The following is an 18,608-nucleotide window of genomic DNA, read 5'->3' on the forward strand; positions in this document are numbered from 1 at the left end:
TACATAATAAGTAGAATATCTGTACTACCAGTGACAAAACTCTGATTGAGACAACCAATTAAAAAATAACATTTGCAGTCTTTAATTACACAGTTTTACAGGTGCTGTTACATTAAAACTTAAAAGGATTGCCCTGAAAAGAGCATCATACCATTTTTTGAATAATCATCAGTGATGAAATCAAGTGGAACAAAGCTGCTGAACAGGCAATATTAGGGCCATTTATACGAGGAAAAATAAGACGTGTCTTACATAAGACGCGTCTTAAATAAGATGCAAACTTTCCGTATAAACGGCACATTTTGTCTAAAATAAGACGCGGCTTAGCTAAGACGCGTCTTATTAGATAAGACATGCTCGTATAAATGGTACAGTTTGCGTCTTATTTTTCGTCATATAAATGGCCCTATTGAGTAATTTACAAGATTTAGAGGCCGTGGAACTCATAAGCAGTACTTTACAATTAAATTATTTAAATTAAGATTCTTTTCTCTGTATAACTGCTTACATAATTAATTATTTTGATTGTTTTGACTTTTGAAGTTTGACATTACATGAATAATGGTCACAATCATACAGCCAACTCTCTACGACGGACACCTTTAGAACTGGCACAAGTGTCCATCTTAGAGAGATTTCTCTCTTAGGGCCTGTTTACAAGGAGAGAGGGTTACCCTTGTGCTAGGGTTACCCTCGCAAGCGGGTTACCCTATCACCCGGGTCAACTTTACTGACGTGTTTCAAAGTCATGTGTGACATTCTTTGTAACGTCCAAGATTTTAAATAAAACTTGAACTTCTCTATAGAAAACACGTTAAATTCACAAGAAAACGGGAAAATATTATCACCCTATACAGAAAATGTTCATAATTTAGCTCAGAAATTAGATAATTCCATTTAAATTGTCAAGATAACTGATCATGCATGATGGAGGAAAGTTGTCCTGACACACTAACACTCAGGTAGAGTTACTCTAGTGTCAGGGCAACCCTACCAGCCTTGTAAAACACATTGTGTAAAAAAAGAGGAAATGTGCGAGTGCTAGGGAAAACCAAGCACCAGGGTTACCATCCCTCCTTGTAAACAGGGCCTCATGGACAGTCGAATAAAGGGAGTAAAGAAAGGCAATGACCAACTCTAGGTGTCTGTTTTACAGAGATGTCCATCTTGTAGAGGTGTCCGTTAAGAGAGACGCAACTGTACTATTTGCCCAATTCACTATTTATAGTAATTAAACTTGAGTACAAATACTAAACCAAACATTTATCACATAGCAGTTACAGTGCTAAATTATACCAAAAACATGTCTGCTTTTGCATTTATTTTAATAATGACTTTTCCCTTGTCCACTATTAAGTTTATACCAAATTTACACTGATGTCATATTGCCCATGTGACTGGAATAACAGTATTGTCTGAATAGTACAATCTGCACCTCAACCAAGGTTAAAAAGAACTAAAAGTCAAGAATTTATTTTTAATAATTATCTTAATTACATTGATCAAAACCACCTGGCTCACCACTAAAATATTTTTAAAAAATGTTAAAGGTTTAGTGGCATCCTACGAGGACCTACCATCATTATTTTTCGCTGTACACCAAATGAACAAGATAGTGACTACACTTTCCTACTTTGTTCAAGTAGATTTAGAAATAATATTTTGATAACTTTTTACTTTGTACAAAAAATTGTTTCTTGAATTTACTGTCAAAGATCATCATCCTGCAAACACACAACCAAAAAAAATAAACAATAAGTGACTATCTCTGTCAAAAATGTCAGTCTAAAATATAATTTTGGCCAGAGCAAGTTCAGACATGCACCACTTGCTTTCATTGTAAAATGGCTTGATAACAAAGGAAGGCTGCTGCTAGCAGTAATCCCGGCAAAAGACCAGCAGTACATTTAAATTATTGATCCTACTGTACTCTGGCAAAAGACTACATTGAAAGATTAGGGATTATCGAATATCTAAGAGTTTCTTTATCCAGAATTATGGTCAATCAAACACCCCATTTATCTTGACTAGGCTGATTTATGGCACAGGATGGCTGCAAGGCAATACCCCCACAACAAAGAATTACGTAAACTTGCACTAATAATCATCAAGTTTCCCTGACCTTCATAATTACGTATATTTGATGGATTATACAATGTAGTATGAATGTAAATGTATAAGCCCCAAGTACAACATTCCAGTCAGCCTATTCAAATGTAAATGTATGTATGATGTTTGCCGCTTGCAAATTGCTGTAAACGGGACTTTCAATCTAGAGTTCTAATATATTAATTATGATTTCTAATTTCTCTGGTTATGGTTACTATGCCTCTGTTTAGTAATGTGATGTAAATAGTCGTTCTTAAATTTAGGGCCTGTAACTAACTCATGCAATGTTACCTTCATAGCAAGTGTGGTGGGAGTGCATGGGGTAGGGGAGCAAGGGACACCTAGTACTCCCATGCTACACACATTATGATGACTGGAGACAAATCAGGGTCTGTAAGTGATGTACTTGAAGACTACCAAGAATTTTCTTTTTTTCTTTTCTTTTTTCTCCCCTGATTTATACTTTGCGATGTTTTCAAAATTAAAACATGATTAACTCACTGATCCTGAACAACAAGCCATTCCCCTCTTTTTTGGAGGCTCGGGTGGAGTATCCCCAACAAGATCAAGGGTTGGAGTACCATTTGGGCCGAATACATTCAGTTCTGCAAAGCATTCCATCTCAATCATCTGCAAAAACATAGCATAACAAATTTTGACATTTTTTTTCTCAAAATTTAGGCTAACAGTATTTTGTATGAGACTAATGGAGGCTTTGAAATAGCTTCATAGTGGAGTCTTAAACGGAATATTACAGCTTGAACTCTGTCTTAGTCTGGTCATTGTGTTTCATGTTGTTTGACACTGCTCGTGTTCGGGAAGTATTGTCAAATTTTCATTTACAGTGACTTGTAATTGTTCAACAAATGTGAGAAAAAAAGCCATACACCCGCTCCCTTTTTCTCATTAGTTTACCTTGCTCTGTTGAAAGCAGAGTGAAAAAGTGAGATACAAAGAAAAAACATAAGAAATTTCAAATAGTAACAGTTGGCTTAATGTGGGTTAACAATACTGTATTCCCCTTTAAATAGCTTAGGGAGAATTTGAGGTAAGAACAAAAATCACTTAGAGCCTTTCAACTGGATAAATTATCCAAACAGTACCTGCTAAGAGTGTAAATGACTTAAAAATATTACTTTCAATTACTATTAGTGGCTGATAACTTGATATGGGTAAATTAAGTGTGATAATTTGACACAGAGGAAAACAATTTGTTATTCAGTTTGTTTTTTATCTGAAAAGAGAGATACATGACAGAACATATTTGAATAATACTCCTAACAGCTAAACACAGATATTAGGAACTACCTCTGATTGCCAAGGGATTGAGACTGATCCACTAGCAAATCTCCTATAAAAATCATCATCGCTTTCATCCAAACGGACGCCCTTCACAGAAGAGAACTGTTCAATGTCTAATACATCTTTGCAGTAGACGGCTCTAGGCTGGGGATAAAGCATTTCTTTAATTAAAACAAACATTATGTATAACATTATATTAGATGTAACAAATCAGGTAAGCATGCAGTTTATTTTTATTAATTGAATACTGCCCACGGTGCAATTCAATAGCGTAGGGAAATGGGATTTTTGTGACCAGTAGTGTTGAGACACACCTTTTCTCACTATCTGATGCAAATAAAATGTAAAAGACCACCCCAAATAATCAAGGGGAAGAAAAATATCCATCCACGTCATGTAGATCAAGTTGAATAAAACTCAAGGTCCAATGTAACGGCTAACACTGGAAGTGGACTTTTTGCACTCTTCGGCCATGATTTTGAACAAATTCTTGGGCAATTCATCTTTATAAAAGTAAACTAAGACACTTAGCTATACAAATTTGGTAGCGTCAAGGCACAATAAAAGAGAAGAGCGCTCCCTTCTGGTTGATGTGCATCGTTAAAAAATGTCACTGCTTAAACTCTCTATCGATCACACAACACCTAAGAACTCACATCAGGTACAAATGGAGGTTTGAACATTCCCGCTTCCAACTGAGGCCAGTTAATGTTCCTAAAGAAAATATGTTTCTTAGCTTCCTCTCCACCCACATCATTGTATCCTAGTCTATTAGACACTTCCTTTTGAAGGGCCTGAAAAAAAAAGGCAACCTGTAGGTAAATAACTAGTCTGCAATCATCACTGAAATGTTAAAATCCTTTGGGGCCAGCCTGTTTCTCACACTTCCTGACAACCATTCAGACCTGTGAACCTATATATTCACTATAATATTATAACCTTGCCAAAACTACAAAATTTACATTTCCTTGCCCCTTCTTATTAATGGCTTTGCCCTAATTTTAATTATTTTCGCAATTTTCGCTGTTTCGTTTAAGACTTTTCTTGGCCTCATTTACATTTCCTCATCACTTTTTGTTAATGGACACGCAAAATTTCATTATTTTCGATACTTTCACAATTTTTGTAGCACTCTTGTTAAATTTTGTGACTCTTGTAAATTTCCTAACAGAGTTCAATCCTAAACATACTCTAGGCTAGAACTGGCCATACATGTTTTTAGATGACTGATTTGAAATACACTTGCATGCTTGAAATCAGGTTCAGAAGTTGATAGGACTAAACATACCACAATGAAGATTAACTATACATGACTTTCTATGGTAACTGATTTTCTGCATTTTCAACAACCACAATCCTTAACTACTCTGTCCTCAAAATAGCAAAGAAATTCTATAGGACTTTAGAGTACCCAGTTCCAGGACCCATGGACCTACTCCGTAACTTGGTAAGAGACTGTGAAAGGTTTGAACCCAGGAGTCATTTCAAAAGTAACTTGTTTTTGATCGTCCGGGTTAATGTAGTCCTGAATAGGACTGTTGTTGATGACAGTGACTGCCGTTTCGACAACCTGTGCAGTAGTCATCTTCAGAGTTGAGTTGTATCACGTCAGTTGGTGGTATTATACTCTGGTTATTGACCTGATTGGTCAATTACGTCGCGATGTTATTGGTCATCTGTCAGTTAAGCTGAGATGTTATTGGCTATGAAGACTCGTAGTGTAATTGGTGCGTTTCGATCAATCTATTGTCAGAGTCATCTATTGTTAGTCAAATTATCAGTAAAATTGTCAGTTCCCTAGTCATTTGGCAAGAGACTGCAAGAGACCAGTACTCACCTGACCACATATTAACCTTGCCGCAGAACTGAATTTCTCTGTGTATGCTTCCTGATCCTCTTTGACCCTCCGTTCCACCTCATCTCTCTTTACCTTTTCTTTTCTTGCTCGAAATGGAGACTGCAAAACAGAACAATGGATCACATTTAGAAGTTCACATACAGGGCTGTCACTAAGGGCACTTAACAAAAGACAGAGCTGACCAGTCAGAACGGTCATTTTGAATGAAACATCTGTCTTTTGTTGAAGTTTTTGTGAAAGCCTATCACTGCTGTACAAAAATAACATGCCATTCAGGTATTGACTGATCTGACTTGACAGTCTTGATTTGGAATTCTCTTCATGCCTGAACTGGTCTGGCTAGCCACTTCTGACAAATGGAAAGCACCTGAGGCTTAGATTTCGAGTTACTGTCAGGATAAATACAACAAGCAGGCAGGGAATCAAACAGCTACGGATTTCTTTTGTTTCTCTTAAAACAAATAATAATTAATACATAGGCATTAGTAATTAACTTACTTTTCCTTGAATCATCTCAAATATAAGACAGCCTAGACCCCACCAGTCTGGTGAAAATGTATAACGTTCGTTTTTGACAACTTCAGGGGCTAAAATATAAAGTGAGCAGAATCTATCAATGAATCATGCATCATTTCATTACACCAGATCTAGCTGACAGGAAATTTACACCACATACCCATATAGCCTATTGTTCCTACTCTCCCTCGTATTGTCTCGCCATTTTTTATTTGAACAGCTAAACCAAGATCTGAGATTCGAACATGACCATAGTCGTCTAAAAGAAGATTTTCTGGTTTCATATCCCTGCAAGGAAATTGAATGAACAATCATCAACATCATTTTTGTTACATTAATTGGGATTATCATTCAAAGCAAATTTTTCTTTCTTTTCATTAGCCGAGATCCCACCACGTGACCTGCAAATAACTGCCTACAAATAATGGCCTGCTCATGTGCAATGCCGTCCAACAGTGTTTGGCTGCAAATAATATTCTGCTCATGCGTAAAGGAAACTGGGCTTTTCTCCTTCTTGCGATCGCTCATCTGAAAATGGCAGACCACTTCGCTTCCCAAGGATATTCATTAAAAAAACAAACTTGGTGATCAAACGATAAAACAATTTATTGAACTCGGTTATCGCAAAATATCATGATTTGTCAGTGTCTTGCAGATCAAATTATTTACCTCAGCCTTCGGCTTCGGCAAATAATTGATCTGCTCGCCAAAGACAAATCATGATATTTTGCTCAACCTCGTCCAATAATTGTTAATTATTCTTGCACTGCCAAATATTCTTGGCTATCTAAGAAAAGTTCTTTATTGATCTGGATACTTTCCACTTGCACAAAATGTGCATATGCAATTAACTGTTATCATTGAGATATTCTTGCCTGTTTGTCCACCTGATAAGATCATGGTTCCTACTCTTATGAGCTCTTCAAATCTCATGACTTTTCTTGACTTTTTCAATGACCTTAGGTTTGCTGTCACTTTTGAAATTTTTCAAAACTTTCCTTGTTTCAGGGCATTTTTTTGACATGACACAGTTCAACAGCCACAAACTCTGGTGTCCACCAAAATGTGTGCCGTTAACACTGTTTAATATTACCATGTAATTTCTCGTCTCAATCTTTCATTGTCCTTGCTTTGTCATCTGAAGTAACTAAACTACCAAACAAAATTTTAATTTTCCATGACTTTCAAGGACCGGCAATTCAATTTTGAAGGCCTGGAAGATGAAATTCTTAAATTTCATGTCTTTCTAGGTTTTTCATGACCTGTACGAACCCTGTGAGACAGCACAGTTGAGAGATTGGTTAAATAAATCAGTATCATTTTTTGGCAATACCGCATACCTGTAAACTATTCTCTTGGAGTGTAAATGAATTAATCCTAACATGACTTCTGCTGCATAAAATACTGCTCTTTCTTCTTCAAAACCGGGATTACCCATGTTATGAATATGGAACTTAAGGTCTCCACCATTCATTAGTGTTAACACCATACAGAGTGCGTCCTTGGTTTCATATGCATATGCTAAACTGACCTACAGAAAAAAAAAATTATAATAAAAAGTCCATTTCTAAAAAGACCATGATTTCATATCAGCTACTGAAAACAGCGGACAATTTACCATATTTACCTGTGTATAATATGCACTTTTTTCGCCAAAAATGTTTTTCAAAATTCAACGTTCGTATGATCCACAGAATCCTTTGTTTCATGAGCAGTTGCTTAGACTCTTATATGCCAATAATGCTAGCTGTATACAGTTGTTTGGCTATACATGAGAAAGATGTTTTCTCTGTGACACAGGCAGCTCGGAAGAAAAATCCAAATACTCCCAACGAGAGTTAAGCCTATGACCTGGTAACTAGGACACTGAACTGAAGGAGACTTGTGGGAACGAAGGCCACTAAACTAGGTTTATGTGACAAACGTGGTGGTGAATTTTTCTTCCGAGCTGCCTATGTCACTGACTAAAATAGACTGTGAGCAGTCTCTCTTTTGCTCTAAAATCTGTGAGAGTGCACGTGCAATGATGCAAGTGTGCAAGGTGTGCGAATTTTTAGGGCGCCAGCATGAGCCAAAAGAGAGACTGGCCTAGTTTCATACAGCATTTCTGAAGCCTTGTGACGGATTGACAGCTCTTGTCACTTTTCAATTGTACAGGCACCCACACAACTCATCACTCACAAGTTTGCAGCTCCCACACCTGGAACACTCGCACTTTTGGGTATGCGCTCTCGCTGATTTTTTATCCTTGGTAGAAATCTATTTTCCTTTGTTTCTGTGTATAATAATGCATGGCTTGCCTCCCTGAATCAGGTGATAAAATTTTACATCATTATCTCTATAATAACAAATTAACGATCTGGCACATGGTCAACAGAAACCACAAGTGGCTCACTGTACAGGTTTCTCCTGAGGGGTGTAAAACAAACCAACTTAGCCAGTGACAAGCCATGCAAACGACCTCATTAACGCCATGCAAAAGAGAAACCTTTGCTCGCAGGGTAAAAAAAACTGAAAATTGTCCTCTAAATCTCTATTTACCTGTACCTACCACAAATCTGCTGTCAATTTTTTCCAACAGCTGCTTCTCGTTTAATGCCATTGCTTCTCCTTTCCGTCTCTTTATCCGTTTCTTTTCCAGTTTTTTCATCGCATACATTTTACCACTAATTTTACTCTGACATGCACAGACCTTTAAAACAAAATGTTGAGTTACAGATTGAGTGTTAAGTCACTGACAAAAATGATGACAGGTAAAAAGTTGTCCAAAGCTGAAAAAAAACAAACATTCTGGCTCCTGAGAACAACTTTGCACTAATTTAAATTGGAGTAATTTCCCAGGAAGACATGAATTCATAAACATTATATGTGTTACCATAGATACATAGATGGAAAAAGGTCACTGGAGCTGGATGCTTACATGCCTCCACTAAAGTTGTAAGGGTTAGATGGACACTTAAGGGAGCTTGCCCAGCTACAAATAAACATTGGGAATGTAATGTTTGTTTGTGTTTGGATATACTGTTGTTCTGACAACATTGTTATTCAGTCACAGGCATAAAATTAAAGTGGTTTTTTGAAGTGTAACTGGATGTGTCTGTGAAAAAAAAAACCCAACACTTAAAATGATGTAAATTCACTGTAACGAACAGTGATATGAAGTTGATTTATTATAATACAAGATTCAGGGGCGAGTGAGATTTCATTTTAGGTGTCTGCTTACAGGAACTGAAAAACAAAGCCAAAATCTACCTTGTACACCCTGAAAGTGTCCAAATCAGCTACGGCAATGTAAAAATACAGAGTTAGCATGGGAGTTGAAATGGGGTTTTGTGAAGGTAGTTGTACGTAAGTAGAACTAGCTGTCAGCCTATGAGAGTGCCCATTAAGGTGGCTCTGTTAGGCACTTTGCACTTGGACAAATTTTTCACCTTATCTTTTTTAGGTTTAATGCAAGTATTAAGAGAGCTTCCACTGAATAAAAGGAACCTTAGATTTCCAAAATGACTTTAATATTTGGGTAGAAGAATCAAATGATTTCAAAGAATGAGAGAAATTTAAAAAGCCTGAATAGCTGACTCAGACCTTAGGTTCATGCTCGATTCTTTTTCAAAAAATCTTTTAAAAACCTATTAAAACTGCATTTAAACAATCTTACCTCTCCAAATCCACCTTTTCCTAACACTCTATAGTGGCGGAACGTCTTTTTCGTTACTGGTTGTCTGATAAAGAATGAGACATCCTGATTAAAGTTTTTATTTCAGTTTACTATAGGTCAATGCTACACTACTGAATAAACAGGTTGAATCTTGAGTTGCCTAAAACTAATGGCCTAACTCCTTACGCGTCACATAGACTGCAAAACAGTCCGTATTTTTGCGTATTCAAGTACGCGCGAGCAGTCAAACAAAAGGTCTGGAATGAGGCTGAAAACAGAGAGCGAGACTGGGGAGAGACGCTAAAAATACGGACTGTCCATTTTGCATACGTTATATTCGTTCGAATTACCCACTTCTCCCAGCCACGGGCAATTCCCATTGGCTAAATTTCGATGCAAGCTGTCACCAAGCTGTCAAGTAATGTTTTCAACATGTCATTCACGTTTTTCATACCGAGATGAATTGCTAAAGCTTTCGCTGTAAAATGACAGATGTTGATCGCCTGGATTTGCTCGCAAGAATTGGGATTTGTTTTAAAATCGGAGCAGAGGGAAGCTTTGGAGTTGCTACTCAGGGGAAAGGATGTTTTCTGTGTTCTACCAACAGGATTTGACAAAAGCCTTATTTATTGGATGTTTGTTCATGCAAAGAGTTCTTCAAGTTCCGTTCAACGGCCGACCGTCATTGTTATCTCACCTGGCTAAAAAAGCGGGATCGGTAGGAAACACACGACTTTTACCTCATGCAAACATGCCGCTTGTTCCAATGGATTGTTTTCTCTGTGGAGTAGATTATGCTTTGGAGGAAAATGTTTTGACTGAGCAAATGTGAATTTTGGCCGCTTATTAAATATATTTCATACTGAGAGGTCGTGACACGCATATTGATTTTCTCTGGTAGGCATGATTTGCCCTCTGACGCAAGAGCATTTTCTTTCTTGGCCCCTTTAGAAATGTAAAGCTCTTCATTGCGGCTGATTAAGGGTTTTAGGTTGTTTTATTTCTCCAAAGTGCCTCCTGGATTTGAATAATTTTAAGCGATTTTCTTTGTGTCCGTGAATGTGACTTTTTCCTGCAATGTTTTGTCACGCGCGCTGGGCCAAACTCGTTAGCGTTTTTGGCAGGATTTTAAATTCTCACAGATAGTAATATTTACAGAGCTAAATCACCAAGACGTGGTTTGGAATGAGGGGATTTACTCATTCTTTTCAATCGCAATAATTGTTCATTGTCAGTTGGCGTGTTCAGTTCTTCTCTAATTTGCGAAAGCATCGCCGTGCAGTTCCCCGGGGCAATTTCTAACCATTGTTCCGCACGGAAAGCAAACTGCTCTTGTGGAGAAAGATTCTCCCTCCTCGAGGACAACGAAAAGTTCGTTTTTCAGTAGGTCGGCCCACTTTGGTAACGTTTCCCCTTTTCTGGTAGGCGCAACAAACGCATTTTCCGAGCTTATCCATCCATTCGTAAAATTGCCGAACTGTGTTTTGAAACAAGAGCCGCACATTCTACAATTTGTCCGAAAGCCTCGGCTCTTTCGGCTTTCTCCCTCTTTGTTGTCATACTGCCACTTTCACTCATTTTTGATCCTCCACTGTATATACTACATTTCAATATATACACTTCATTTCACAGGCAAGCAACGCCAAAAACTGCTTTATAATTACTGGATTACAGCGTCAATAATAACACGCCAGTCTATCAAATTCACAAAGAGGGCGGAGTTGCGAACAGATTTTTGACAGCTCGACGACATTTTTGAACCCCCTGGTTGGAACGAACTCATTGTATGGAAAACGGACGGTCGGTTTTTTTTCTCTCGCCTCACACGCCCTACGGGCGCGTAAGACTCTTACGCCATGCTTTACCGATTTCTTTACTGATTTTGAGAAAAAAAACCACTGTTTTGCAGTCTACGCGTCACAGTGCAACCCTGATACAACAAACCCTTATATAACCAACACCCCGGTATAAATGCATGAAGCAGGACCATGATTTATTCTACCCCCATTTTAATGAGCGTGTTTCTCAGTCCCTGGACACTTTGTTATAATCAGGGTTACATTGTCCTTGGGTTTCTTACTAAGGCTAAATTCACATGGTGCTGGACGAACTATCAACCAGTTGACAATTTGCGAGTTTAGTTGTTCTGTTTACACAGAACCACTATAACCAAGGTTCTAGTTTTCACTCCTGTCCACAATACGCGAAAATTATTATAAATGACATCCATGCTATTTGCTCAGGGCCTTTCACATAATTTGTTAACTGTCAGGGATTTCATGGGCATTTCTGGTGTAAGATTGAGTTACAGAAAACATAGAGCCAAGGTGATTTATTATCACATGCACCCTAATATGGAACCACTGCATAAAGACTGGCAAATGCCATAAAATTGCAGCTAACATCACAGCTTAAATTAATTTCAGCAAGAGTCAGACAAAAGCGAAAAAAAGAATAAGGTGTCACTTTAAACTTACGTCAATGTCACCATTGAGAGAAATGCTTTGCTTACTGGGTGACACTGCTTAAAAAGATATTTAGAATGTAATTATCATTTTCTTGTTCTATTTATGACTAACTTCATTAAATCATTAACACTCCATTATCACTTTTGCTAATTAATGCAAACAAAGGCAAATATGTACCTTTCAAGCCACTTCCACTGTAGATATCTAGCAAAGTACATTGTTTGTTGGTAGTCTTCAAATGGCCTCTCCCCCAAGAAATCATTGACCTCCCTACAACAGACAAGTAAATATGTATCACAACATGCAGAAATATACTACATAATCTGTTTTGAAAGAAAACTGTCTGCCATAATTGAATTTAATTTTCCCATAATGGAGGGAAAGGTTGTAAGAATGGAATCGGCAATAATGCTTTGAAATTTAAATCCAAGTCAAGATGCTATGCACAACTAATGGCATAATGGCTACACTTTGTGTGTGCCAAACTTTTGCATTTCAAACCGCCAAATTTGTGCACAGATGAAGCAGGATTTACATGCATTTTGCAGGGTGAGCATTTTGCAATGATGTGAGCAAAATAAATAGGATTTAAAAACAACCACCCTCATGGCATCCTTGTTTGAGAAAAATGTGTTGGCCACATATTCCTTGGCTAAACACTTAGAAAACTGCTAAAACTGCTGGATACATAAACAAGCTATGAAATTTAACTTCAACAAAGGAACATACACTGATTGTTCGAGTTCAGATAAATACAGTAAAAACCTGCATAGAGGAACCTAGTGGATTAAGAACCTCCTGGCAGAAATACCCCAAAATACAAGAACGTGATCAAGCAGGTTCTTATGTGGGTTACAGTTAAATTATGACAAACAATAATTTAAGCTAGCAGTGTAACTTTGATATTGCAAATTTAAGTATAACAAGACCATACAATACTGTTAGGATTATGATAATATGGTTCAATTTGAATAAATACTGTATATTTAAAGACCAAACCCAAGTTTATGTTTCTGGTAATCAACAATCAATAATATCATTTCCTTCATAACAACTAAATAATTATTTTTGCCAGACTTGAAAAAGAGGAGGTTCTTATACGCAGGTTTTTAGAGTAATAAGATCAAAGCAACATCTCAAGAAAACAATTTTAACATACCTGACAGCATCTTTGAAAAATTCCATTGAAAAATCATCATCGGCAGCAGTAGAAACTGTACTGATTGTCTTCTGTGCTGTATCATCCATAACCCCAGCCACTCTGTAGTTATTTTCAATTTCAGCATTATCATGCTGGACAAACAAAAAATAGGTATCAAAGGATGAGGTTTTCTATAGGTTAGAGTGTTAAGCTCCACACAACAAAATCCAAGGGTAAACTTTAAAAAAATGATCAGTGGAACTTGGAAGTTCTTATTTCATGCAGTAGGAACAGGTGCTGTTAAAATAGTTCCTTCTAACTGAATCTTTCTACCATGACAATACCACTGCAGTCAGTGGAGCTGTCATTAATGGCCACAACTGGAAACAGCTTATATCAGGTGAAATGATACATATATATTTATTATGTAGACACCGGTGTTTTACTGGAAAATATACCACTCGTAAAATTCATAAAAACTACATCCGGGACCTTAGTGGTTTATTTTCCATAATCTCACACGTGAGTTTATTGATGTCATAATTTCGGTAATTTCCCTCTATTATTATTTTTATCGGTGTCTTTTTGTCTATATAATAAAAAGAACATTACATGGCGGCTTGAAGATATGAATTTTATTTTCTTGTGGCAAAAACAATATTTTACTCACTCCCTGTGCTCGTTTGTAAAATATTGTTTTGCCACTCGAAAATAAAATTCATATCTTCGCGCCACCGTGTAATATCCTCTATGTATATACTTTATTATTTTTTATTTATTTATTTATTTATTTTTAATACTTTTAGATTTCTCTACAGTTAGAAGACAATTTTGTACAATTAGATTTTTCTACAATTAGACTTTCATCGTACTTCAACTAGATTTTACTTTTTGTATATACCCCTATTTTAAATCCTTATATTTTCCTAGGGTAGGCACCCTGCATGGGTCTTAGTGTCCCGTTCGTGCCGATCCCTTTTGGGCTTTAATTCTTTATGTTTGTATATTTTCAATTTTTTTTTTCTACTTTATTTTTTCGATTTGATCTTGCCAAATAAAGTTTGACATAACGAAGGTGTTATACGTGATGGTACACGTGTACAGTACAAGTCTACCCTTAGCCAAAGAGCACATTGCAAACACTACTATATACAGTCGAACGGTGTTAATATGGACACTGAGGGGGGCCATAGAAAGTGTGACCCGTATTAAGGGGGTTGAACTTGTAAAAACTGTAAGGGTTTTCTTTCCCCAGGGAACAAGCGAACTGTCCATAATAATGAGGTGTCTGTACTAGGTGGGTGTCCGTCTGTATCCGAAATATCACACTCCTGATGAAAATTCATAAGCTATGGCTACTTGAAAACTCAATCAACATTGTGGTTAATAAATACACTTGTAACAAGCTAGATTTGCTCTTAAACAGTTTGATCATGTCAGTAAGAGAACTGTGAGGCTGGGCTTGGAATTTATGATACTTTAGTTTTAAGTGTTTTTTTTGCTAATTTTATTGTTTCAGTTTGTGTACATAAACAAGCCTTATGTTATTACTACTGTCACTTAGAATCAGACAAAAAAACTATTTTAACTCTTTAATATCCAAATACAAATTCTCCAAACTGATCTCCATACATTTCCTTACAGAATTAGTTGAGAGAATTTGTTCAAAGATCAAAACATTGTCCCTTAGGTAATCATTTTATTTGTTCTTATAACCTTTTCTTTTAATTATGTAGTGATATTGCTAGGAGAAAGTTGATGTTGGTCACTCTTGGGATTTGAAGGGTTAACCAGATAATTAGTAAATCAAGCAAATTGTAAGAGAAATAATCTATTGCTGCTACCAAACAAACACAAAAATTTATTTCGAAACATAACAATTTATACTATCTTGTTTATGTTCTTAATAATTACATTGATCAAAGATTCTAGCTTAAATGTAACAAGAACACTCTTAATATCAGCATTAAGTCTAGCTTGCTTGGAGATTAGATACGAAATGAAGAGGCGATTAAGTCTACATGAAACAGGATTTACTCACTAAAGGTTTTTCACTTTCTCCTTTATTGACAGTCGAGTATTCTCCAGGATATTTACTTTTTAGATTGTATTTGACGATTTTTTTCTGAATTGATTTAGTTTGCATGTTAGCGATCACCAGAAATACTTATGCAATCGCAGGCTATTCGCATGTATAATTAATTGCAAATTCAACATCACTTTTTTGTTCAAGATATAGAGAATTATAGCGGGAAGATCTCAACTTTCTTTAATATATTGAAACCTAATAATCAAACCTTCAAAGGATAACAATTTCATGGACTGAATCTGAGTTTGGCATATCTATCACTAAAATCATTTTCAAATACCACTATCACTTTGGTAGTTGTCTGAAAACATCAAATCTAGGATATCATCTTAATCTGTCCTTCATGACATTTTTTTGGTCACCATGAAGTGGCCTGATTCTCTTAGCTTTCGTTCGAGAAAACATGATATTCTAATTGAAAATAAGAAAGAAGGGTAGGTAACTTCGTAAAACAAAACAAACGACACAAATATTCGAATGATGGCTGTAAAGTCAAAAGATACATTGTGACAAATTGTGTTATTGTTCGGATGTGAATAATTTAACTTGTAACTATCGTGAAATAGTACTGCTTATGAGTTAAATCCAGTAACACTGTAAATCACAGATCACAATAAGTTCACTTTCTATTTCATTTCGCGATGTGAGGAGAAAGGAGTAGTAGAACCTACAAAACGTGACGTTCTGTCGGATTTATCTGTGCTTTCAGTATAATTGTCCAAACATTTATTTACTGATAGGGACAACCTGTAGTTCTTACAATAAACTATTTATCTAGAATGACTTACGGGCGTGTGATCTTAAAGCGAGCAGCTGCAAGAACCAAAAATCTGATCTTAGCGAGAACTGACATGCTGGCTGACCGAATTATATTACTCAGAACACCGTTACTGTATAGGACTCTGTATAATTGGCAGGATTTCATTGGAACAAAGAGAACTGTTATTTCCTAGTGAATGAATAAACAAGCCGTATTTAGGAAGTTAGTAAACTGGTGTACAACGCGATATGTCTTGGGAAAAAAGCGTTTCGAAATAGCTCGAGTTAAACACTTGATCAGGTTATTAATATTAGCTGGGAAACATATACATGCTAAAGCGATGACTATGTTACAACAAGCGATTGAAAATTTTTGACGCGTTTCACAAAGTCTGAGGATCTTGCTAACCAATATCGTATCATAAAGAAGCAAGGAAAAGTAGTATTTAAGGAAGCAAACACAAAAAAATTGAAATGAAATACAGCATAAGTACAGGCGTTAATCTACTGTGCGTGGCATTCCAAATCGCTTTGGGGTTATTACACTAATCATTAGCTCGGCCTTCCCTTTGTAGTAGAATCATTGTATCACAGACGGGTCTTGGAAATTTATACATTGGGACCAAGGTATACTCGAGAACCGTGCCATCCTAGTAAGGTTTCAATTATGGAGAACGAGACCGTAATAAATTTCAGGTTGTGTCGGACAGGTAGAGAGATAAACCAATCGCAAGTGTAGCGGATGCCATCAAAACGTGAGAACAATTTTAATTTGACTAGTATTCGGATCTTTAAATTATATATGACGCTCTTCATTAACGTATGAAAAGTGTAAGTAAACCGGCAAAAAACCCTTCGAATTCCGTTCCTTTCGCTTTCGCTCTGCAGAGAAGAATTACTTCGACGATACGAAATGCAATAAATTATCGAGTGTGTATTCGAGTAAGATGTACACAAACAATTCCAGACTGGTTTTGGCAGACGATTTTGGCTCTATTAACGATTAGACTCAGCTGGATCGGGGGAAAAATTGTCCTACAAACAAAAACGGAAAATATCCTTCTTTACCCATATTCGCCGCTTACCGTTGCTTGTTGTGGAAGATGCTTGCGTACCAGCTCCTTTGCCAGTTCAGGCTTTTTGGACGCTTCAGCTTTGTCAAATGCGTCCTAAATCAAAGACAAGAAAGAAAAACAATGATTTCTTTATGGAAGCTTCCGCGGTATAATCGTTAGTGTCCGCAAATTACGGAAGAGTGTTCGCACATAGCATACAAGATAATCGCCAGGTGAGCTTTCTCGTTCCTTACCACTTCGTCGAGAAAGTTAATGGCTCGCTGAAGTCTCTCGCTGCCGGAGCAAAACTGTCGGAATAATTCCCTTCCGATGGGCTCTTGTACACAGGTCCTGTCATAAGTGAGCTGAACTGTGTGTTGAAAACATACAGAAAGTAAGTCCGACAAACTGGAAAGCGGTTCAAACAAATCCGATAGACTGTAGGCAAGGGGACAACTAGCGAAAACACCAGGGAAAGTAAACTCCAAGGAAATGCAAGAGACAGCTTACTCTCGTTTTTCAAATGTGCAGATATTGTATGATGGGGAAACTTTAGCAATTCCCTCCATTTCTTGCTCCTGCCTTTAGTTTTACCTGAAAAATGGAAGAAAAAATGTCAAATATACGAAAAGTTAGGCTGCTTAGTGACACTCTGAGCTCGAAAATGCGAGAGCTCGCAAACGCACACACGAGAACAGGCGACAATCGACTCGGCGAACTTGAACGATCGCTGTTTATGAGACTCACTCTCCATGAACACCGACACGATACTCACTCTCTCGTGCTTTTAAATACACAGTGTTGGCTACAATATTTTCTAGTTCCATAACTTGGACCAAATCATTAGGAAATAAAGGTTTGTAAGGAAACCACCCACAGGAATATGGCTGTCATGGACCGAAACACAACCTAGGTCTCTGATTGGTCAAGCTGTTTCTTTAATCACGTATAGCCTTTCTGCAGGGCACCCTGGTTGAATTCGCCTCAGGAACACCCCTGATGGCTGATACGTGGAACGCTACTGGCTTACAATGAGATGAAGAAAGAGATCTGCAGCTCCCAAGGCGATTATTTAACGACAAATACGGTATGAGTGGAATCGTCAAGATCTTTTCAGGTTCACAAATTGTTTTTTTTAGGTTCTTTCGACTCTCGGACACCCCCTGGGGACAAAGGGGCACTTTTAATCGAGTACCACCCGTGTTTGAAAGGATGAAATATAAAGGAAGCAATCATATCACCAAGGTTAAATAAAATATAAAAATAATAATAATAAAAAAACAAGTGAAAATTCATCATTAATTACTTTGTCAACCACCGATTTTAAGAAAACTGAGTTTTTTACTATGTTTTTCTTTGGAATTTTCATAGTTGAGGGTATCCAAGAACGAAATTGCGCCTTTATCTTTCTAGTTTGTACAAGGAGAAACTACAACAATTCTTGAAATTCAATACGAAGGTATTTTACCTTAGTTTGATCATTTTGTTGAGGATTCAAGAGAAAAAATTTTCCTGCGGTGCAGTGGTTAAGATGGTAGCTATTTTGTATTTTTCCAGACATGATCCAATAAAATGAGTAGCTTATTAAACATTTTCTCCTGCATTAAGTAATTAAGAACATTCTGAAATACATTTAAATTTCCAGTACATATG

General features: G+C 36.9%; 1 protein-coding gene across 1 annotated transcript; it reads right to left on the reverse strand.

Annotated features, from left to right (window-relative positions):
- Positions 1-1,059: 1,059 nt before the first annotated feature.
- Positions 1,060-17,876, reverse strand: LOC140933703 (G protein-coupled receptor kinase 5-like). The gene is made up of 16 exons (XM_073383314.1): positions 17,731-17,876; positions 17,466-17,549; positions 17,210-17,325; positions 16,986-17,069; positions 13,071-13,204; positions 12,089-12,181; positions 9,444-9,507; positions 8,337-8,477; positions 7,126-7,316; positions 5,946-6,073; positions 5,768-5,856; positions 5,249-5,368; positions 4,068-4,205; positions 3,418-3,555; positions 2,611-2,739; positions 1,060-1,724 (listed from the first exon to the last, which is right to left on the reverse strand). The coding sequence occupies exons 1-16, from the start codon at positions 17,780-17,782 to the stop codon at positions 1,710-1,712; spliced, it is 1,716 nt and encodes a 571-aa protein (XP_073239415.1). The 5' UTR covers positions 17,783-17,876; the 3' UTR covers positions 1,060-1,709.
- Positions 17,877-18,608: the final 732 nt, after the last annotated feature.

This window comes from Porites lutea, chromosome 4 (genome assembly GCF_958299795.1).
Source record: "Porites lutea chromosome 4, jaPorLute2.1, whole genome shotgun sequence".
Classification (NCBI taxonomy): Eukaryota; Metazoa; Cnidaria; class Anthozoa; order Scleractinia; family Poritidae; genus Porites; species Porites lutea.